Source organism: Pseudochaenichthys georgianus, chromosome 16 (assembly GCF_902827115.2).
Source record: "Pseudochaenichthys georgianus chromosome 16, fPseGeo1.2, whole genome shotgun sequence".
NCBI classification, from domain to species: Eukaryota; Metazoa; Chordata; class Actinopteri; order Perciformes; family Channichthyidae; genus Pseudochaenichthys; species Pseudochaenichthys georgianus.
The window spans coordinates 35,807,909-35,831,669 of NC_047518.2; the positions used below are offsets into that span (position 1 = coordinate 35,807,909).

General features: G+C 40.8%; 1 protein-coding gene across 6 annotated transcripts in view; it reads left to right on the forward strand.

Annotated features, from left to right (window-relative positions):
* The first annotated feature begins 11,764 nt into the window (after positions 1–11,764).
* The window catches only part of map7d1a (MAP7 domain containing 1a), a 42,912-nt gene continuing 30,915 nt past the window's right edge, over positions 11,765–23,761 (forward strand). For all 6 annotated transcript variants that reach the window (XM_034103041.2, XM_034103042.2, XM_034103043.2 and 3 more), the window contains exon 1: positions 11,765–12,142. In XM_034103041.2, the coding sequence (XP_033958932.1) occupies positions 12,073–12,142 (70 nt within the window). In that variant the 5' untranslated portion in view covers positions 11,765–12,072. The remainder of the gene's footprint in view (positions 12,143–23,761) is intronic.

Genomic DNA, 23,761 nt, shown 5'->3' on the forward strand with positions numbered 1-23,761 from the left:
TCCTCCGTCCTTGGAAGGTGACGGACAGGAAATGAATATTCTGATATTATCAACTAAATTCAATTTGGCATTACCCTGTCTCTTCACGCCACTACCCTGCCTCCTTGTTATTTATATTGTAAATTTATCTTGTGATGAATACTCCAAGAAATATCCTCTGGATACATGACATTGGAAAGGTTGTTCCAGTTTATACATGCTAATGGTAAGCATAGTGGAAATGATCAGATATTAGTGTTTTAATATACTCATGTGTTACTGACTGCTGCATGTGTTTCTCTTAAAAAAGACTGCAGATATCGTAACTTCTGATTCTTTCTTCCTCTCTGATTAAAACTAAGTTAGATACTCATTCATGGTATTCACATGGCTCTATTCTGTGGTCATGTTTGGCATGCTAACGTGCTACGTTAAGTGTGAGTCACAGTGCCTTACAGCTACAATACAAGCAGCAGCTGACACTTTAAACTCATTTCCTAATTCAGATAATTGAATGTAATGTGAGTGCAACCCCCTGAGTCCCCCTTTTTCTAATGAGCTTTATAAAACAATAGCTTTAGGATTGTCCGGCTAATAGGATGCAAACTTTTAGCTTTGATCAGACATAATGGTGCACGCCACTGAGTCAGTGTCAACGTGGCTCATGTAGGAAACTGATCTATTTATAATAGTGAGAGGACTGTCAAGGTTACAGTGTCTTGTCATTGTTTACACTAGAAATGGAAATGTTATCCTACAGTTCCCATGTTGCATTACATTACATGTCACTTGTTGGACGCTTTTATCCAAAGCGACTTTCATACTCAATACTGTGGGCAATCCCCACAGGAGCAATTTGGGGTGAAGTGTCTCAGGGACACAACTGTGCTCCCCTGATCCGAACACCAACGCACAAACCACTGCACCACACGCCTCCATGTATCCTATTATTATGTATTCATTGTTTACACTAACAATTGAAATGTTATCCTAAAGCTCTCTTTTATTCTATTATCATAAACAAATGTTTTAACTTCTCAGAGACATTAACTTCTCTAGTCTTATTCATATGGCTGGGGGATTTATGTATCTCTATATAAGGCAAGGCAAGTTTATTTATATAGCACTTTTCAACACAAGGCAATTCAAAGTGCTTTACAAAAAACGAAAGACATTAAGCATTAAAAAAGAAAAGCTAATAAAATAAACATTAAAAGGAAAAATACATGGATAAAAGTTACAGTGCAGTTTAAGATATGAATAGTTCAATTAAAAGCAGCGACAAAAAGAAAAGTCTTCAGCCTGGATTTAAAAGTAGTCAGAGTTGCAGCGGACCTGCAGGTTTCTGGGAGTTTGTTCCAGATGTTTGGAGCATAATAACTGAACGCTGCTTTACCATGTTTAGTTCTGACTCTGGGGACAGAAAGCTGACCAGTCCCTGAAGACCTGAGAGATCTGGATGGTCCATAATTTAGCAGGAGGTCAGAAATGTATTTTGGGCCTAAACCATTCAGTGCTTTATAAACCAGCAGCAATATTTTGAAATCTATTCTTTGACACATAGGAAGCCAGTGTAAAGAGTTCCGAACTGGAGTGATGTGATTCACTTTCTTAGTGTTAGTGAGGACTCGAGCAACGGCGTTCTGAATCAGCTGCAGCTTTCTAATAGATTTTTTAGTGAGACCTGCAAAGACACCATTGCAGTAGTCGAGTCTACTGAAGATAAAGGCATGGACAAGTTTTTCCAAATCCTGCTGTGACATTAGTCTTTTAATCCTAGATATGTTCTTTAGGTGATAGTAGGCTGATTTAGTAACTGTTTTAATGTGACTGTTGAAACTCAGGTCAGAGTCCATGACTACACCTAGATTTCTGGCTTTATCTGTTGTTTTGAACATTGCACACTGAAGCTCAGCGCTAACTTTTATACGTTCTGACTTGGCTCCAAAAACCATTACCTCAGTTTTATCTTTGTTTAATTGGAGAAAGTTCTGACACATCCAGTCATTGATTTGTTCAATCCAACTTGAATTGGAGCATAGTCTCCTGGTGAAATTGTTATGTAAATGTGTGTGTCATCTGCATAGCTATGGTAACTTATTTTGTTGTTCTTCATTATCTGAGCCAGTGGTAGCATGTAGATGTTAAAGAGAAGAGGCCCCAAGATGGAGCCTTGAGGAACCCCACATGTCATATTTGTCAACTCAGATGTGTATTTACTTATAGAAACAAAGTTGTTTCTGTCCTTTAAGTAGGATTCAAACCAATTTAGAACTGTTTCCGAAAGTCCCACCCAGTTTTCCAGTCGGTCTAGTAATATGCTGTGGTCAACAGTGTCAAACGCAGCACTGAGATCTAATAATACTAACACTGAAGTTCTGCCACTGTCTGTGTTTAAGTGAATGTCATTAAAGACCTTTACAAGAGCAGTCTCAGTGCTGTGGTTTGGACGGTATGTGGTATAAGGAATGTTTGTTTGTGTTATCCTCAGTGTTTCTCTGTTCGTACTCTCTTGTATTGTACAGTAAATCCCTCTCTGTTCTGTCTGGGGGTGAGGCTAAGCCACTGATAGGCAAATAACGAGGACTGCTGTCGGGGGGATTTTGGCAGACTCTTGGGGGGATTGAGGACACAACACAGGGAGGCCTAGAACCCCGGGGATTACTGATTTCATCCTCTCTTCCTTGCCAGCTCCTATAGGACGGGTCACCCCACTGTCCTGGTCTCAACTTGCGGCAACACGCATAGCCATTTCTTGCTTGATTTGATGCAAAATGCAGAGGTGAGGTTGCAGCATGAATCAGACTTTTTTTTCCCACTCTGATACATCAAAAGTGGCTCTAGTCTTGAGTGCACCACCACTTGGAGTGATTTTTCATTTCTTCTTTGATGTTTCTTTCATAATGTAAAATAAAAACCTAACTGACAAGGTGGTTGCTGTGTTTCTAATACTAAGGTCGGTATGAAGTGTGTACTCACATGTGTAAATGCCTGCAGGTAATCACGTTTACTACACATAGGTCATTGCCATTCTCCTCATTATGTTCTTGCTTTAATTCTTCTCCCTGCCATACAGTTTTTTGACACTAGAGCACAAGTGTGCAACATGATCACAGAGCAGATAATGAGAGCATTCTTTGCATTGCTGTCACTCCCCTGAGCGTTGATGACACTGATACTGTGTTGGAATTTCGACATATACATAAATAGTATGAATTAGTCTTGGATTACCTCACAGAGGCTTCAGATTGGTCAGGATTTGTTTACATAGAGTAGTTGTCATTCACAGATGTTTTTAGGAAATGTGTTGCCAAATACATGGCTGCGGTATTTGTCTCCCTCAGGACACAGAGGAATTGTGTTATCTTTATCACCCTCAGAAGGAGGAAGGAATTACCTTTAAGAGATAAACTGCAAGACACTAATGTCATGTTATCTCTTTTGTTCCACTAAACCTTTGAAAAAGAATGGCCTTTAAATAGCAGCCAAAGGCGATACACCACTGACACAATTAATGGACAGCTTTAATGGTCACAGCTGGACAGAAATATTCCCTCACAAGTGCTGAGGTATAGCATTAATCCTGTAATCCAGGGAGGTGAATTAAAACAACTAATCTTATGCGTGTATGCATGTGCAAAGAGCATGTGTGTACGTGTGTGTGACAAAGCTTCACTGCAGCATGACCTCAAGACCTTTCACCCTTTTTGTTATCTCTGTTGTGTTTCTGACACTCTGAAGAGAACCCATCCATGGGACACTGAATTCATGTTTTCTATCACTGAGGGCTGAACTTTGATTTGTAGCATTATGGAGACCTTTCCAAAGGTAACAAAAGTTTATGAATTTGCACCCATGTATTAGAAGTGGAAAGTAAATTGCATTATATCACTTTTATAATATTTTATGGTTAGTCTGTGTCCCCCCTTCCAATTTTTTCCAGATGTATGTATAACAACTATTGGATATATTTTCATACAAGTTTGTGGAGAAAAGCATGGAAAACTAGAGTTTGGTAACCCTTTCACTTTTCCACTAGTGCCGCTATGATGTTTACATTTGTGTGATTTTTACAAAATAATATAGCCAGTAGGTCAAACTTTTCAATCATCCAGAGACCAACCAAAGATTTGGTTACAAAATGATACAGACTGATTCTCAAACAATGTAATTACTTTAGTGATCCCTGAATTTCCCTTAAGTGCCATCGTCTCTTGTATCGAAAACATTGGCCAGATTTCCATTACATTTGGTACAGACAGACACATCCCACTTGGTCTAATTTCTTGAAAATACTAGCTGTGCGTATTATCCTTAATACAAATTAACCAATGATAGTATGCTAATATGCTCAACTATATATTGAGCAGATTAGCATTGTCACTGTTAGCATGTTGACATGGCATTTTTTCTGCCTTAATATAACCAGAGAACGTTTAGACACGTAGTAACAAAGCATCTGTGAGAAAGCCACCAAGCTGCTGACGTGGCTGCAGACTTGAAGTTGTTTTCTTATCTGCCTCTTCTCTTTCCTTTTCCCCCTGTAAAGCACTTTGATTATTCTTTTATGAGCACCATAAAGCTCTAAATTAACTTGCTTGCTCTAGAGCAGTGGTTCCCAAGCGGTGTGCCGTGGGATTTTGTGACAACTCTACGTTATTATTGCAATATACAACTACACAAAAAAAATGTTTTTAAGTTACTATATCAGTACTTTGTAGGTTTATATGTACGTAATCTGCGCGACTTGCGCGTCCACATCTCCACGTGCAGTGCTGCATAAACATGGCTGAGTCAGCGATAACTTTCGAGGGGGTGGAGGTATGCCCATTATTTTGAGTTTGTCCGAAGAATAGACAGGAATGTAACGATGAGGTGCAAACTGTGTCCAGGCCAGAAGCTGTTATCCACTGCTGTGAACACCACGTCAAACCTCAACACACACCTGCAAAGAACACATGCTAAGGTGAAGCTAACGCACACGCTATTTGTTGTTTGTTTATATCACGTAGTCTGTTCTTCTTCTCTGTCTTCCGGTTGTTGCCTGTTTTGAATGACGAATACACACTAGTTATTGCCACTCACGCATGCGCAGTTCGTACGTGCTCGGCGAGTAAAGTAACGAGTAAAGTAACGAGTTACTTTATGTAGATAGTAACGAAGTAATATGTAATATATTACTTTTTTTTAAAGTAATATGTAATATATTACATTTTTTTAGTAACGACCCCATCTCTGGAGTTGGCGTTCTCTACTCTGATTTACATGAAGAACAACAGGAGGTCACGGCTCTCTGTTGAACAGGACTTGCGAGTGGCCCTCTCCTCAGTGCCACCAAGGATTACAAAATTCTGCGCGCCCCGACAGGCACATGTATCGCACAAATTTGTAAGTCGGCAAAATATTTACAATAGCACATGTTTCAATGCTGATTGCTGAAATGTTACATTTATAATTTGCAGTTCAGGACCATGGACAATGCAGCTTCCTTGCATTGACAGTTCTCTGTGCTGAGTTTCCTTTGCCTCATTTTTAATGTTGTGACCTGTCTGGTTTAAATGAGTGTGTTGCTGCTTTGATGAAGCCTAATTTGATAAAGTTTCAAATTAATTTCTGAAATATTTCGTTAATAAATATTTCATGAGTAATATAGTTGTCTTTGTCACATTTTATTTGGCATTAGTAAATAATTATGCACATTTACAGATATTTTACATGATATGAGTGATAACACGTGTTATAAGGGCTATTTTGCACAATAGGTGTGCCTTGAGATTTTTCCATGTCCTTTGGTGTGCCTTGGGCACAACAAGTTTGGGAACCACTGCTCTAGAGCACGGTGCCTCATGATGATAGAGCGTTGCTGCTGCTGATGCTCTCTTGTTTGGCCAGTTTAACCTCACTGAAACTTTGTCTGTGGTGGTGAAGTTTTCCATCCTTACAAATGGACACAGAGGTCAAGGGAAGGCACTCCTAGTCCTACCCTCTCATTCACATTTTTTCTAGCTCCGCTATTTCCCTCTCACTCTCACTCTCTCTCTCTCTCTCTCTCTCTCTCTCTCTCTCTCTCTCTCTCTCTCTCTCTCTCTCTCTCTGTGTGTGTGTGTCTCTGTCTCTCCCTCTCTCTATCCTCATTGTGAGTTGTCATGGAAATGAAAGCACAGGGAGGGGGACTTCTATTATTGAAGCAGTTGTGGGATTGGTAGTGGGCTGGGAGTTGGGTATAGTGAAATGGAGCGATTCATGCACTCATAAACAGAGAGTGCGGTGGAGCAGAAGGGAGGTGGAGGGGCTGGGGGTGCGGGAGAGAGAGAGACGAGAAAAAGGAGAATAGAGAGGGGCCCCGGGGGTGAGCGGAGAGAGGAGCCAACTCCACGTGTTTTGGCCCTGTTTCTAACTGATAGCACGTTTTTAGACCATTACGTCATGGTCTGCCAGGCTCTCCGCTGTTTGAGACATACTGCTGCAGGATCACATTCCTCATACAAGACGGCGAAATAAGCCCCTGGCAATGCCACCTGTTGTTGGAGAGACCAGGACAAAAATGTCAAGGAAGATCCGTGCAAGAGGCGTTTATGAGCAGTGGTGCGCTGTGTTAATTACCGTCTGCATTGTATGCCGTATGGAGAGCAGTTTAAAGTAATTGACCTTAAAATTAGACCTGACATATCCACGAACAGACTCAGTTACGTAATGGGTTGACCTCGGACACAGCAAATACCATTTTTGAATTGTAAATTGCCTTAAATAAAAACAATTGTACATTAACAATGTCGTTATTTAAAAGCCATTTAATTGCTTTAACAAATATCATATCAGTGTTTTTTTCAAATAAGTTGTTTTTGAACATCAAAGTCAGTTTATGTGTGAGTAATATTTAGTATGTGAGAACAATATAATGTCTCATTTGGCGTTGGTAGGAGCTCTACAACAATTGAAAAATAACCCAAATGATTCAATTATGGATGCATGATGTAATGGATGCATGGATGTAAAAAAACATTGGGGGGCTTGACCCATAATGACCCTCTGCTGCTTCGGTTTTGACCATTATTTTCAATTTGTCCCCCAGAATATAGTACAAAACTGCTGGAGAAATTGGTTAATGATCTTTTACTTGTGTTTTTTGATAGTTCCAACATGAGAGACAGAAGTGGAATGAAAGATACTTAATCAGATTAAATCCTCCGGTCTTCACAAAACAATGTAGAAGCAGTCTCCACATACAGCGCTTTATCTGTAACACATTTTACAAGGCTCTTTGATGTTACACTTACAATACATCAATACCTCCCAGCTCAAGGCAAAATCCCAGTCCACAATGAGAGGCGGTCTAAATTCATATGATTCAGAATAAACACTGCTCTTTTTCCCAGCACCCTAGAGAGAAACACAAAGAAACAGTGAATGCTCCCACACTCTGTCTTTCCCTCTCTGTCCGTGCTTACACACACACTTTTTCAGTGTGACATGTGATTTAATCACACTAGGAAACAAAAGGCTTGACGATCGTTAATTATAAGACCCTGAAGCCTCCCTACAGGTGCAGTTGGCCTTTGACCCCTGCTGGGTTGAGACACTGACGTAACCAAAATAGTGTTTTGCTTTCTGAAACCTGACAAACTGAACCAGCAACTGTACCGTAACACAGGTCATTGAAATGTTATGTGCAAACCCGTCGTTGCTGAGTGTCTTAGCTAGAATAGAGGAAGCAAGTGCAGTAAATCCATCAGAGTTAATTAGCCTCGTATCCACCCTTCCCTAATGCTGCACCACCCTTGCTACCTCAATGCTACCATTTGCTAAAGGCAGTGATAGTGTATTCAGAAGTCTATAACATAGGCTGGGTCTATGTTCTATAGGGACACTCAGAACATTCCTGCTATTGTTGTTTCATTAGCAGGCTGAGGGTTACCCTTGCTATTCACAGTGGCTGACCTCTAGACTCACTGGCAAAGCTGTTGATGACCATGCTCCTTGGAATAGAACAATAAGAGTTTTTCTTTTGTAAAGTGATGGTGCAAAATGTTCTGGTGGCTGCTAGAACAATGCTAGCAAGTCTTGTCAGTGCAGATTAGCTGCTTGTCCTTTTTCTTTTGAAGGGTCACCGTCAGAACTGTTTTTGAAACTACGCATTGCCCTTTAATGAGGTGGAGCTCCGACATGCCAATGGCCGTGTGCACACTTGCAAAGGCTTTTCCTATTGGTAGTGGATGAAGTTGTGGCTGTGGATATGGTTAAAGCATTGTAAGCATCTGAGGGAATGCAAAACCAACTGAGAGGTAACCAGAAATAACTTCAGAACAATCCTACAATATGCACACTTTAATCGAACTATTAGATTGTGAATTGGAATATCTTTACAGTAAAACAAAGACGGGTGATATGAGAGTCATTTAACATTAGTGTATTTTCTTTTTGGGAGCATATCCACATTTAGGTACAGGATATTGCAATGCTCTTTCCTCTCCTGAACACCTGGCCATCCAATCAAACGGGTTTCTGTTTAATAGTGTTGTACTTCCTGTACTTGGTTCCTGTTCAAACAGCTCAGTACCCATGAGATGCAAAGAAAGAGAGACATCAGCCATGAAAATACTATCTTTACACAGATAAACCCTCAGCGGCACCGCTCTGTACTCTGGTATCAGTTGTTTGGTAGAGTCTGTTACTGGATCCAAACTCACCTCTTCCTTTCCTTGGGGCCTTCTTCCTCTGCTTTCTTATCTCTCCAGTCGGTTCCCCTTGTTTGGGGATGTTTATTTACTGATGCAATCACATCCTCTTAGTAGTAATGACTTTTGTTTTCTCTTTTTTCCCCTGTTTTATTAATTAACTGTCTTTTTCTTCAAAGAATATGCTGCTTACGGCCATAAATTGCAATTTAATAAGATGAGTGAGTGTGAGTGAGTGAGTGTGTGTGTATGTGTGTGAGGAGTGCAGCTGCAGCTTAAAAATCGAGTCCTTTCTTGAGCACTGAGGGAAGGTTATAAGAGGAGCCTCTACTTCCTGTGCAGTGAGGTCACACAGGTGGTTCACAACTGGACAGACTTAGGTTCACATATGGCGTATATAACTTTTCCTGAATTCTAAGCAATAAATGGAGCAAGGGGTATTAGAGTAGAAAGAGACACACAAGGCCCTATGACGCATTAATGTGTATCTTTATCACAAACTGTTTCATTCTGCAAAACTCTGAAAGCACATGCACCATTTCAGCACATCTAACATGCTGCTAATGGAGGATGACTGTGTTATTTTTTCTTATTTGAATCCACCTTACCTTGAAGGGCTCATTGGCACAGCATGGTGATGTTCAAGACTTTGAGGCAAGCTTTTATCTAGAGCCATTTCATTTTCCTATCAGACTGCTGGCTCAAGCACCTGCTCCCATAGTTGAATAGTAATGCTTTATGTAACACTTGCAAATGTTTTTGAAAAAGGCAAGGTTATCTTCTCTTTGGTAAGATATACATTATAAAGAAACTCATTAGCTATATAGATGTTTGGTTTGGTATTTGCCTTGACCGCTCAATCATATCAAATCCCTTCCAGTTTCAAATCAAACTAGTTGTTTATTGTGTAAGATCTGTATAACTGCTCAAACAATTATATAAATCATGTTGACATTTTTATTTATTCATTTCGCTATGAATTTCAATGTGTTGCATTTTTTATATTTTGCAGAAAGTAAACAGAATTGTTTGTGCCTAATATAATTCTGGACCTGAGATTAAAATAAACAAGACATCAAGCTCACAACAGTAGTATGCATGTGTGCACAGGTGTTCATGTGCAAGTGTGTGCACGTGTTGGCTCAAGAGCTGGATATAGAGATGAGTATAAAAAGGATGAATGGATGGGGGGTTTCAATGCATTTGCTTAAGATGCAGCACAAAAGATCTAAAAACATGCATCTGCAGAGCACTTGAAAGGTTAAGGAGATGTTAATGACCTCTGCATTTCTTGCATTTTCCTATGTGCAAAATCATTAATAAGAAGCAAAAGAATAATTTCTAAGAGCGATCAAGTTTAATGTTTCTTAGTTAAAGTTTATTTTCCTATGGGTATTGGCTGTACTGCATGCGTACATCACTGTTTACCACATGCCAGCCCTCTTATCTTAAGCTCACATTGGTTCTTCTTTCTTTTTTTCACAATACAACAGATTAAAACAACGATACCACAACCAATGTATTTATTTGTCCAACAGATTTGACCGTGTTACCATTAGCCTTGAAATAACAACTTTTATGCTCAATGATCTGTCCAGGTCATGTTGTTGTTTTTAACAAAACACAACAACAAAAAGAAATTGGTTTCTTTTGTCTTTAAACAAACTAAACTTTTGTGTGGTCTTGAGTTTTTGATAAGATATGAAGCCATCGATCTTTTGTTTGCACACAAAGACGCTGCCTGTTCTTCTTCAATCTTTTCGAGTTGAAAGGAATGGAAATGTACTTTTAACTGCTATTTTTTAAAAGTAGATTAAGTACCATGCTGTCCTGTGATTAAATTACAGATAGATCTTGAATCGACAGCCCATCATTATTTTAGGGGGACTAGGATCTTTGAAATAACATTGATTTGAATCATAGTGTGAATTGATCAAAGTCAATTAACAATCCAACGTAGGCTTTGATTTAAACATTAAACAATCACTATTTGGGGTTTTAATTATGCCAACAACTTTCAACCACACACTCCAGGATACACCCAACCCCCACCTTCTTCCACATCCCCCACTTTCCAGTTGCAGTGACAGGTGGCTCTTGGGGGTTTGGGGGAACACGACTCAACAGCTGCACAAAAGAGCTCCACTGGGGTCCTTTTGACAGGGTGTCCCCTCTCAAGCGTGCCGATCAGCCCCTGGCCCAGCCCCCACCTCGGCAGATGCTCTAAGAAATCTACAGGTGGTAGACGAGAGACACTGTGATACGTTTTAACTGGGTTGAGAAGAAAATACTAATTTGATGACTCAATTGTAGCTTTATCTTGGGTGGAGTAACTTGTTTAACACATCCATCATACAAAAGATCAAACCTGGCTGAAAATCTAGTGTTCTCGTTATACTGAAATAACATGTTACATGTAACAGTACATATTGAGTATCAGTTGTAGAGAGTGGGAAACTCAAACTAAAAGCATTTTAACATACACACAGCAGACATTACACACATACATTTCAAACATGCCTGGACTAGAGAGTAATACTTGTTCTGCTGACACATTGCATAACTTTTGAATGTTAAACTTTCAACAAAAGTAGGATACATACAGTGATTTGATGAATTTATCTTTCAGATACTAACATCTCAACTTCTTCCCATGCTAAATCAAAATGAAAAGAACAGCTTGGTGTAGGATGTCCTGGACAAACGTCTACTTAATGCAATTTAGACTATTGTTGCAGACAATATGACAAGCAAACTGGTCAAATGTATGCTTTTCAAGGGGAAGATTTATAATGAATGTGAGCTATGAACTGGCTGGGTGTGAGAGCATTGTAGTTCTTTTGTAGGTGTGGAGGAACCGATTAAAACAGAGGGGAACAAGTATTCTTTTCACATACAATATCTGTTTATATCAATGCAGTCTTCCATAATATAATAATGTAAGCAAGCCAGTAGTTAGTAATTGCTGTAACCGTCTTCCACAATGTATATTCTAGTTAGTATTGACTATGTATGCTAAAAGTATGTCCCGCTCCCCCCTCTCGGTAATGGTACAGTCCGACTCTGAAGCCAGTGAGGGACCATACATGCGAGCAGAGCATCAGCTGTGGTGTGTCGGAGAGTGAGAAACTTCCCTCACTCCTCCTTCCCTGCTTTATGTCTACTAAATTCCCCTCGACACCTTTTTATGTAACTTCTCTCAGCGGCAGCCACCAGTGCCTCCATTAACAGGCGGGTACTGGCTTTGTTTTTGTTTTTTGTGTCGTATCGTTGGTTTATCCGGACGCTTTGGACAGGTTTCCTGCCGGTTCGTTCAGGACTTCGGGTGCAGCTGGAGCGACTCCACCAAGTTTCCCCCCATTCTGCCTGAGGAATGATAGCACTGCTGGAGAGGAACAGCCGAAACTCGCATGTTTGAATGAACACAAGAACAGAAAGCGAGGATATTGCAGCCGAAATGGAGGAACTTACCCTACAAGGAGCAACATGTAAGTCTTATTTCACTGTAGTTACATTTAAACAATAGTTGAATCTGGAAAAAGAGGCACGAGTGCATTGTCATTCATGTCCTTTGTCACATTGTAACAAACATGTTGTGTCTTACTAGTTAACTCACAGTTGCCTGGCTCATTGAGAGGTTGATAAACAGTGTTGCGGTTAGGATAAATGAAGAGTGTTCCGGGATGCATTTATCTCATGCATTATGAATAATCCATTAAGAGGTGCGGATGCAGACAGTTCACACACCATAAAGCTAATGCAACCTTGCTGTTGTCCACAAGCTTAACACCAACACCTCAAATCAGCTTTTAATCTGAGTGACACTGAAGTATTAATGATGATGAAGAACAGTTTGCTGACCGATTTGACGAGGAAACACAACACCGGTTTGGTGATAAACTGATCACTGATTGCTGTCTCTTACAGAAAATGTTGCCATTTCTTTGCACTGAGCTCAGCCTTCAGGGTTATAACAACACAATTTGCACTAGATGAGGTAATCTGACTTTGACCACCCCATCCCCCTCCGTATGTTTAGCTCACTACTAACATGATGCAGTTATAGGCGCTCTTACATCCCTTCCACTCTCCTCTTTGCTGCTACTTTACCTGAGGCTGTTGTAGCACAGGTGCAGTCATACAGCTGGTGCAGAGATGCATCTACAAAAAACAAATGTTGATGTGATGCTCAGTATCAAAGTGAAGAATATAAAGTCTAACTCACACTCCGGCCAAATCTGGTTGAGTTACATTTTTATATGTGCAATTACAAAAATGTGATCCTGTGATCAAGGCCAATGCCAAGTCTGCTCCACCCATTAACAACACATGTCTCAGTTTGAGACTAAATGAAATACCCATGGTGGAAACCTGCCAAGTTGTTCCGACACCCAACATTGGTTCAGAAGTTCGACTCTCCATGCAGGCATTGTGTAATGACAAGCATCTAGAAATAGAAGAGGACACAAAATGTGACCTCCTCCTTCTGACAACACCAAACTTCCTTCCTGCTGACAGGGGGCTTCGTGGAGGGAGGTCAGCTTGTTTTGGCTCTGCATCAAGCAGCAAGAGAGACCGTCTCCACCCCTTTTCGTGGGAATCTTGACCCGTCGACTGTAACGTCTTTAAAACAGCCATGTTCTAAATAACATAACATATGCATGACCATAAAGCGGGGAGTGGCTGTCAGTGTTGTGACTCATGGCAGAGGCACTGACATGGCTCTTGTTTCATGTCATGTAGAGAATGTCAGCTAGACCGTTTACTGAAAATTGTCAAAAAGTGTTTTTATCAGTGATCAAACGTTTTTTTTATATCAGTGGTCAAAAGGTGTTTTTATTAGTGGTCAAAGGGTGTTTTTATCAGTGGTCAAAAGGTGTTTTTTATCAGTGGTCAAAAGGTGTTTTTATCAGTGGTCAAATGGTCATCAGCGTTCCAACACTCGTTGTGTGTACCTTTGTCTCCAGCTGAGTGTTTCCCCCAGCTGTACTATGTTATAATGACATTCTGAATATCCCTTTATCTCATTATTTGCTCTTGACGAAGATTTTAAACTTTTTATAATACCAGGGCATTATGCACATATTACAAAGCGGAAGGAAGAGTGCATCCCATCACTACACATCTCTGTTAAAAGACATGTTTTCTTGAATATTCTTCACCTTTGAAGACATTTCAGGCATTAGAGGAAGCTAACTTGATCTGTCCCGCTTTAAAAAACTAGCCCTTTGACTGGAGCTGCTGAGAGCCAGGCCCAGCATCGGGGAAATATGCTGTCAGGATACGGAGAAGATCTTCTAATCCCTCTTTTCTTAATGCAGGCTTTCTTCTGTCCGTGCTCTCCACTCTGCCACTCTGTTATGTCGCACTCTTTAATCTCCGCACCTGAACAGATAAGCTGCGATCAGCTGAGAGGAATAGAAACTTTCCTTTTTCCTTCTTAAGATGTTCCTTTTCTTACATAATAACACACTCTAGGTGTATATAACACTACTCATATATTTTTTATTTCTTAAATCAGGATGTGTAGAAGAGACTGAGGCTATGTTTTATATTGTTAATGTGCCAGTATGCAAACTTGCTTTTTTCAACAATAAAAAGACTTCACCACGGCAATATTGCGGATATAGAACCTCAGCAGACTGACATGGGAACATATCACAGTGTAGGTTGTCTATTGTGTGGGATATGGGAGAATCCTGCAGCTTTTGTTTTCAAGCCTTCATTGTAATGAACAGAAACAGCTACACATCTTCAACTGCAGAATTTGTTATGTAATCTGGCACATACATGCAACCGCGTTTTGGAGAGAGGGCTGTGTGTCTTTTGTAAATTAGCAGTGGGCAGGATCCCATGGGTCCTCCTAGATTCACTGACTTGTGACGAAACCTGATAACGGCACAAACGAACATTGTTTTTGCTCAGGATTAGTTATGAGCAATGCACTGGTTAAGTGTTTGCTGAGAGGTTCTACAGAAATATATTTCGTATGTAAGTGACGTCTGAAACCACTCACGTTTGGAATTTTTTATGAAAATTGAATATGAGCGGGGTTATTTACTTCCATGGAGTGCAAAATTGTTGCACACCTTCAGTAACTCTATGAGTCTTTCTTTACAGGTCAAGCAACACTCTTGGTTTTGCCAACAAGATGTACTGTTCTCTGGGCTGGAAGATTTGAAGCTTCGAGACATTTATCCAGTGACATTTAGCATTGAATATCTCTGTGTCAAATGGAAGAAATCTTCACACAAATTAAATTCATCCCACTGTTCCCGCTGTTTTTTTAATCTCATTCATATAACTGGTTGGTGAACACAAAGGGAGACCAACCAATGTGTGGGCTCCATCCTGCATAATCCATTTAATTCAGTGTTTGTTGCTGCAATCAGAAATGACTTTGTCAGTCAAATGGCTTTTCAAGGCAAGCATGGCTAAAAGGATTAAAGTGGCAAATTGAAAATCCACAGTGACCACACCCTTTCAACTTTTCTTTTACTGTGTAGATTAATTGATTATTCGTCTAAAGCCATTTCAGGCAGTGTTGTTGGTATAGGAGACTGGGAGCTTCCCAGTTCCTGCATGTTCAGATTTGTTCAAAGCCCACATTCAGCACATTTTATAGAAGGGATTTGCCTTGTACCTTGAAGAAAGAAGGGGAAAGAAACATCTGAGTCGCAAAGAATCGACTGAAGTCATGCCATCACTGCTGCGGTGTGGTCTGCTTGAAACTACAGTGCTGTTTTAGACAGCGTCAAATTTTTCAGTCGTTTTGGCTCCTCTGTACTACAGCTCATTAGATTAAAAATAAAACACTTGGGCTGAAGAGCTGAGTTGCAGCTTTCAGGATGTTTGAGGGTTTTAGGCTGTTCATATTAGATTGAACTGTGTTGATGACAGTCCTAGAACTGCAGTCCCATTCATTCAGTATTTTAAAGTGGAGATTAAAACGCATAGTCACTGTTCTATTCAAATCCAATATTTTTTAATACAGAGCTAAAACTCATGTCACTGACCATTACCCAAAGCAGACAATTGATATGCAAGCATGTTCATATCACTCGTGCTTATAACGAGATGATATTGTGTATAAATAACACTTCATATTGGATTATGCACATATTTGCAAGCTTTTTTGCATACATATGTTTATTGCCGGAATCATTATGTAAAGCCCTACATAAGGGAGGATCCTACTTTCCTGTTCAGTCCGAGGAAATATGAAATGCAAACGAGAGAAGACTGAAGTTATATACTAGAAACAGACGAACACTAGAAGAAGGTGACATGCTGTAAAGTTACAGGTGAATACAAATGATTGAACTGCCTTCTCCATATTTCATGTCAGTGCCGCTCCACTTTGTAGCACCCAGATGGTGTAAATCACACCGCCCAGACACTGACCTCTCATGAGGTAGTCTAGATCTCTAAACCAGCACTCTGGAAAGGCTAATAATGTAGAGAGCCTTCCCATTAACCCGCACTCAAAGTGAGCTAACTCTCAAGCCTCTGCATTATTAACAGGAAATGGCTACTATGAGAAGTCAATGTGTGCATGCAGGGGCGGACTGTGGGGAAAAAGTGGCCCGGGGATTAATTGACAGACAGGCCCACTTAATGCGCGGCATGTATCGGCCGTCCGGCGACGAAAGTATGTTACTTAACAAAAAACCCTATGCATTTGATGTTATTTTGGACCATTATTCATATAGTAATCACATTACCTGAGCCCTTGAGTTGCCTAGAGCAAAATAGTTACAGCATATATTTAGTGATTTTAATGTTAACAGATCATTGATGCAATAACATGTTGACCCAATTTTCCTGACATGACACATGAAATAAAACATGGGTGAAGGAAGTATCCTCAATGTGGGTAAGACAATTTAACAGGGGGTGTGGGCAGGTGGTGGACCTCACCTCCTCTAGGGGGGTCCGGGGGCATGCTCCCCCGGGAAGATTTTTTTTTTAAATGTTGAAGTTAAATGCATCAATCTGGTGCACTTTGAGAGCAAAATTAGGGAATAAATCTATGGCAGTCAGTAGGGGCTTGGACTGTGCGCCATAGGGTCGCCGGTTCAAGTCCCTGACCAGACCTACATTTGGAGTGTGGACTTCTACTTGGAGTGGTCCCAGTTCACCTCCTGCCCTGCCGTGGTGCCCTTGAGCAAGGCACCGGACATCCCCCGTCCCCCCTCACTCCCATTGCTCCCCGGGCGCTGTACAATAGCTGCCCACTGCTCCTAGTACTAGACTGCTGGAGTGGAGTGCACCAGCTGGGCATAAGCTGGGCGTAACTCTACGTCCGACGTAGAACCGAAGGTTAAGACCAAACTAAAGTTATGACTAGTGCACCACTTAGACTTAAGCCCTGTATGCGTTGCGCCCGGGTGTAACTTTTACGCCTAGTATGGAGCAGGCGTAAATCGGAAAGACAGACTAGTATCCATAGTAACGTAAAACAGGCAAGAAGGATATTAACGATGGCAGGGCGTCTTGTTTACATGTTTAACAATGAAAGGGCATTAAGAAGAGAAAGAGTCGTCCGTGATCGAACAAACCCACTGGACATCGATTCAGACAGTGAACTGATAGAGAGGTTTCGGCAGACAAGCCCTTTTTGATTTAATCGAGGAGATCTCCCCTCAACTCCAGCACGGATCAGATCGAAACGCTGCGCTCTCCCCAACCTTGCAGGTGCTGATTGCGCTCAGATTCAGAATTGTTTTGTGTTCCGCTCTCAATTTGACGGTCTCCACCTCCACACGAACAATTTCTTTCTCCGTCAGTTCTGTAGCTCTGACAAATCCCTCTTTCTCTTTCGGGGTGTGGCCATTTGGGATTCCCCTTGAGTCATCGCTGACGCTGTGGGAATTCCCTCTTCTCTGCGGTTCTCTGAGTCTGTAAAATGGAAAAATGGCGTTGCTTGGCAACAATTACTTTTTCGCATGTATTCACGTGGACGCGCATCTTAAGACCAGGCGCAGCTACGCCCGAGACTAGTCAGGCTTGGTGCACTCGGTGTAAATTCGAATCACTACGTCGGACGTAGCTAATCCCGACGTTAGAGTTAAGCCCTACTTTTTTACGCCTAGCTGGTGCACTCCACTCCTGGTGCTAGGATGGGTTAAAAGCAGAGAACACATTTCACTGTGTGTGCTGTGTGCTCTGCCTGTGTGACCATTAAAGAGGGTTTCATCCCTCCCAATTCATCTTCTTATTCTTCAACACCCATATAAAACAGAACTGTAAACAGATTTACTTTTTCTTTCAACATTTATTTGAACAGCAAGTGGAGGCAAAAGTGACTGCACCCAAAACAATAAACCTGCTAGCTAACTAGCCTAAACTCAGTAACAGAATGTGGGCAACACGTTCTTCTCCACAGCCGCGCGACCTCTGAGTCAGACGTCACTTCCCCCTTTTCTATCCTACGGTTACAGCCGTACAGCCACTCCCCCTGAACCCCGTTTCCCTGCCAACCCTCCCCCTCCCCTATGCAAGCCCCTCCCTCTGAACCCAGGGCTCGCTACAATACTGTATACACAAACTATACAAAAACGCCTTTACGCTTTGGATCTTGTTTATCCATCTGTAAGCAACTGCCAGCTAGGTCTCTCAGTCACTCACTCCTGATCGTTCACTGTGCAGTGACAGCTGCTACGGGCCTGATGTGTGAAATTGAAACTGATAGATAGAACAAAGGTAGCCTATCAAAACGGCCCAGCCACACCCGACTGGGCTGGGCTGGGCCGGAACACTTACAAATGTGGGCAGGTAGGATTTAGGTAAGCAAAAAAAAAAAGGGAGTGGCCGGAACACTTACAAATGTGGGCCGGCCCACACACAGCACCGGCCCACCGGGGAAACTCCCGGTATTCCCAATGGCCAGTCCGCCCCTGTGTACATGCATCTTCTGAGGTGTGTGAGGTCCTTTAACAACTACAGTGTTTACTCTGAAAACATGGATTAAGTTAGGATTAGAGTTGAACTTGTCTACCCTTGAACCACCGCTAACCAACTCAAACCACATGGTAGCTCCAACGAGTAATGTTTGCGTGGTTTTGCCATAATGTACGTTTTGTCTCGTGTCGCTCAAATGCTGATGAATGACAATGAATTGCTATAATCTCATGTTCTCTATGACTTGTTCATTATGCATTGTGATGCTGACTATAGTCATTCACTCACTTTCTATAGACCGATATACACGTGTAATTAGTCACACTGAAAATGACCGGGGGCTACAGTCGCCTCTAAAATGGGCCAAAGACATTTGTAACTTCAGAATTTCCCCAAAGAACTTGTCTGGCTTTTTTTTTTTAAATGTGTTTGAAAAATGTGTTAGTGATGTATGATCCGTTTTCATCTCTTCAGCTCCTTTGGTCTTTTCCTTTATAACAAGACCATTTGATATTTAATACAGTAGATCATTCAGAAAGCCATGACTTATCAAGGACCACCTGTGATCACTTTGAACTGAGGGACTAAGTGTGTGTTATCAAATGTGTTTGGTGCAAAACATATTATCTCTCCGAATATCCCAGTCGGCACGAAAGGGATTCAAAGAGGAGCGGGATATTTTCGGATGCTTTGGTTTTTATATGGATACGAGATATAAGTTCTAAGTGAGCATAAGATGTGCTGTTGGGCAGATGCTGTTACCTTTTAGACAGTTCCAAGCTAGCTAGATGTTAGGGCTGCTCAATTAATCGTATTTTAATCGCAATTACGATTTTGGCTTGCAACGATTATGAAAACAACGTAATCGAAATAAAACGATTTTATTTTATTTATTTTTAATTGGTTTTTCACTTGAATTACACTTACAGTTCAGGGTAATCAACTGTTAAAAACATACTGTTCACATTTTTTTTCCAATAAATGGATGTTTCAAAGTCAATGGATAATCGTTTTTAATAATCATGATATAAATTATTGACCCAAATAATCGAGATTATGATTTTTGCCATAATCGAGCAGCCCTACTAGATGTTACTGCCTGTTTCCAGTCTTTATGCCAAACTAAGATGACTTGTTTCTCCATAAACTCTTAACAAGCAAGCGAGTAAGCAAAATCCCCAAATGACAAACTATTCCGTTAATAATTTAAATGGCCAGATTCATTCAAAGACAAACTAACAGATCAACACATTGACTGCACTACAACATAATGAACCAGATAGATGTGAAGGTTGTTCAAATCATTGGAACATGGAAAGGAACGGCTTATTTTGTTCACTTTACGCAAATGAAATAGTTTTACATAATGCATTAAATACAAATAGAGATTGAGACAGTGGGACAATAATGAAAAGGGTAGAATAAAGGATTTTGGTCCAAGATCCAAGATGCTGCTGCAGCTGGGAAATTATATAGTCACTGATTGCCAGAGAAACATGCCGTTCTTACTTCTAATCCCTGCTCTTCTTTTATAAAACATGAGAAGCCCATGAAATCTTTACATGTGCTATTTGGGAGGAATCTGTTTTCCTTACCCCTTTCTGTCTTTATTCTTCACTGTGTCACACAAAAGGAAGGCCTCCATGCAGTGTTTAGCCTAAACATAGTCAGCTGTACTGCCCTTCTCCCTGGGACATTAGAGGAAGGACAAGAGGAGGGAAGTCTGGATTTGGACCTTCCACCTCCACCAAGTCTGTAAATATCCCAGTCTGGCTGCTCTGCTAATATTAGACCAGTCCCTGTTCAGCTAAAGGGCATTTAACACTTTGATCTCATGACACATTCCCTGGCAGGTGTACCATAGACATATGTCTCTATCTATTGTGTGACCCATTTAATTTGAGTTAATATGCCTGGTTTCTAAGATATGTTAAGATCAAGGCATATACATGTCTTGTTGTTGATGGGTTGGCACTCAGGGAGTGAGGGTGAACATTTGGCATCGTCATAATCACCTACGATTATGGAACCTATGATTGGACCCTGCAGCCAGCAGAGAGGTTCTGGGTTTGTCAGTGGGGAGACACAAATCCAGTTAATGATAACTGTTGGGGGTAATTGTATGGTGAACAGACACACAATTACAGCATGGGCCACATTTTTTTTGCTTAAGGCAATGTTTACGAAAACAACCATATCGAAGCAAAATGACAAACAACAGCTCTGTTAGCTACCTCAGACAAGGACACACACACACACACACACACACACACACACACACACACACACACACACACACACACACACACACACACACACACACACACACACACACACACACACACACACACACACACACACACACACACACACACACACACACACACACACTCCTTTGCACCAGATTTATCGTCATTTTTGCAACATAGTGTTACATTCTGTAGTCCTGTACAAACACGAAATTAAACTAGGTCAATAGGGGATTAGTGATGCTTTGCAGTTGCATTGCTTACCATTCATCATTGGGAGTGCTTACCTGGCTAATCAAAGGACATTGAATCCCATTGTTTGTATGCAGAATATTTCAGTTGATCATGTTGCTTTTAAGCGTCTGTGAAACATTGTTCTTTTTGTCAAGCAAAGTCGGCATATTTTGAGGACACTAACTAGCTTTACATTTAAATCAAAGGGTTGAAATCTTATTCTGACAACAATTGGTCCTTGATAGAGCCCCAGTAAACCCCACCATTGAGACCAGTGAAAATTAGATCATGCTGTCACTTCCCAACCCCCAAAGGGGATATGAAAAAGGTTGCCAGCAGCGACTGTCTGGTATGTCTGTATACCCATTCCAGTTATGAATGGCAACTTGTGCGGCCCAGACATCCCTCTTCGTCCTGTGATGTCATTGAGAAAAGCTTGAATGTGTGTGTCCTTGACACAGCCACTGGCCCGGCTGTCTAGGATACTTACAGTATGCATTTATGTTGGAGCATGTTCGTAGCCGCAGCAGAAGCAGGGTCCCAGGGGAGCTGCTGCTGCCAGGTCAGATAAACGGAGGCTTTCATCAGCGCGGGGGCTTCGGTGCTTACGCCGCTGCAGGAGAGAGCAGCAGCTAAATGCCAGGCATTGTTTCATGCTGGACCAGGTGATAGGATGGAAGCTGGAGCCGTCACTGACAGAGATCTGTATTCATCGGACGATTGGCATGCAGTGAAGGGATGCAGTCGTTCTGAGTGACTTCAACTATGTTGTTTGTTGTGCAGAAGTACTATTGACATTTATTATGAATCAGACATCAGCTGTAGCCCGATGAGACGCTTCATCAGTCTGACTCAGATATCCTCGACCCGTTCTTAATTCATCCGGCCTGCAATCGATTAGTCTTTTGAAAAAGAATGATGTGCAACTATTTGAAGAACTGATGAGTGGTTCAAATCAATGTTGTTGAATGTGGTGTTCATGCGATGGTACATTGAAAAAGTTTAGGTTGTTGGACTATTCATCAAACAAAGAAATGCTTGAAGATTTCTTTTTTAATTCTGGGAAGTTGCTGTTGACCAAAGTATTAATATTGTTAAATCAAACAAAAGACAAGTCATGTGTGTTCTCAGTTGTATCATAACATCATCTCAATGGCTTTTAAATCAATCAATCATTTTGATAAGCAATTAATAATTGAAGTAGTTAGAGCCCTTCGCTTCCAGCTTCTGATTTGTGAGGTCTACTTTTCTATTTTTTATTAAGCTGTTCAATTTTAACTGTCTACTTTCTCTCATGATCACTTTTCAAAACATTTTGTACATCAAAAGTACTACTTTGAAACCTAATCAATAGAATAATGTATAATTATTAAAAGGATCATTTTAAGCCCTAGTTAAAAGTAGCTTGGTGTTATTAAAGTGTGGTTTGTGTGCTTAATTTAATGATGTTTATCTCGGCCCCCCTCTAAAGTTGTAGACCTCAGTTATTTTCACATCTAATGAGAACTTTGCTCTTTAAACACACACGCAGGGCCTGGTTTGGCACGGAGTCAGTGCTTGTTGTTTACACTGCGCTTCCTGTGTGTCTGGGCCCCCTTGCCCTCTTACATCATCCCGTTGGGTGCAGGAGGGACACAACGGGGTGACGGGTTAGAGGGGTAAGCGATGAGGTAGTTCATTAGTCCTCTGGCCCATCCCAAATGAGATGCAGATCTATTCTCTGTGTGTTTCCAGAGTTCCTCTTTTCTTTTTACGGGTTGCCGCCCTTTTCCCTTTCCACTCTTTTCATTTCCCATTCTGGGTCCCACACCGTTTCCTCGCCTCTTGTTTGCCTCATTTCCATTTTTCAAGAGAATGTGCTGCATTTCCTCCCTGCTCAGCAAGATTGTTTGTAAGATTAGGCCTACTTAGATTTAGCATTTAGTATGAATTATAAACATTTTTTATGTGCAATATGTGCAATATATATATATATGCCGTTAATAACTGTGCAATATATACCTGGCTGCTAAATCCTAAGAACTGTTACAGGATGTGTATTTTGTAAATTGTGTAACTTTTTATTTTTAATATATTTGTTATTATATCCTATCTTTTTATTTTGCTTTAATACTTTTTAATGCGTGTACCATATGTAACATATGTAACATTAAGCTGTTTGTGGCTTTCTGCTGTAACAACGTACATTTCCCCTCTGTGGGACTAACAAAGGTATTCTGATTCTGAGTATGCTTGTTGGTGGTAGGGCTGCTCGATTATGGCAACAATCATAATCTCGATTATTTGGGTCAATAATTGTAATTGCGATTATTAAATGCAATTATTCATTGACTTTGAAAACATCCATTTATTGGAGAGAAAAAAATGTGAACCCTGAACTTTAAGTATAATTCAACTGAAAAACCAAAACAATTTTTTTTTTATTATAAAAAAAAAAAACAGTAATAAAAAGATAATAGTTTTATTTCGATTACGTTCTTTTCGTAATCGTTGCAAGCCATAATCGTAATCGCGATTTAAAATACGATTAATTGAGCAGCCCTAGTTGGTGGTCTTTGCATTCACTTAGCATCGTCTCATGTCTTTGGTAGGAGACAGAGACGGTTGTGCTTAAGAGAGAAGCTCTTAGCTTCATAAATATTCAATGTCATGCCCTATATTTTGTACTCTGCACTGCATCTTGGCGAGACATTGGCGGTCCTCTGGATGTTGCATTGGGAA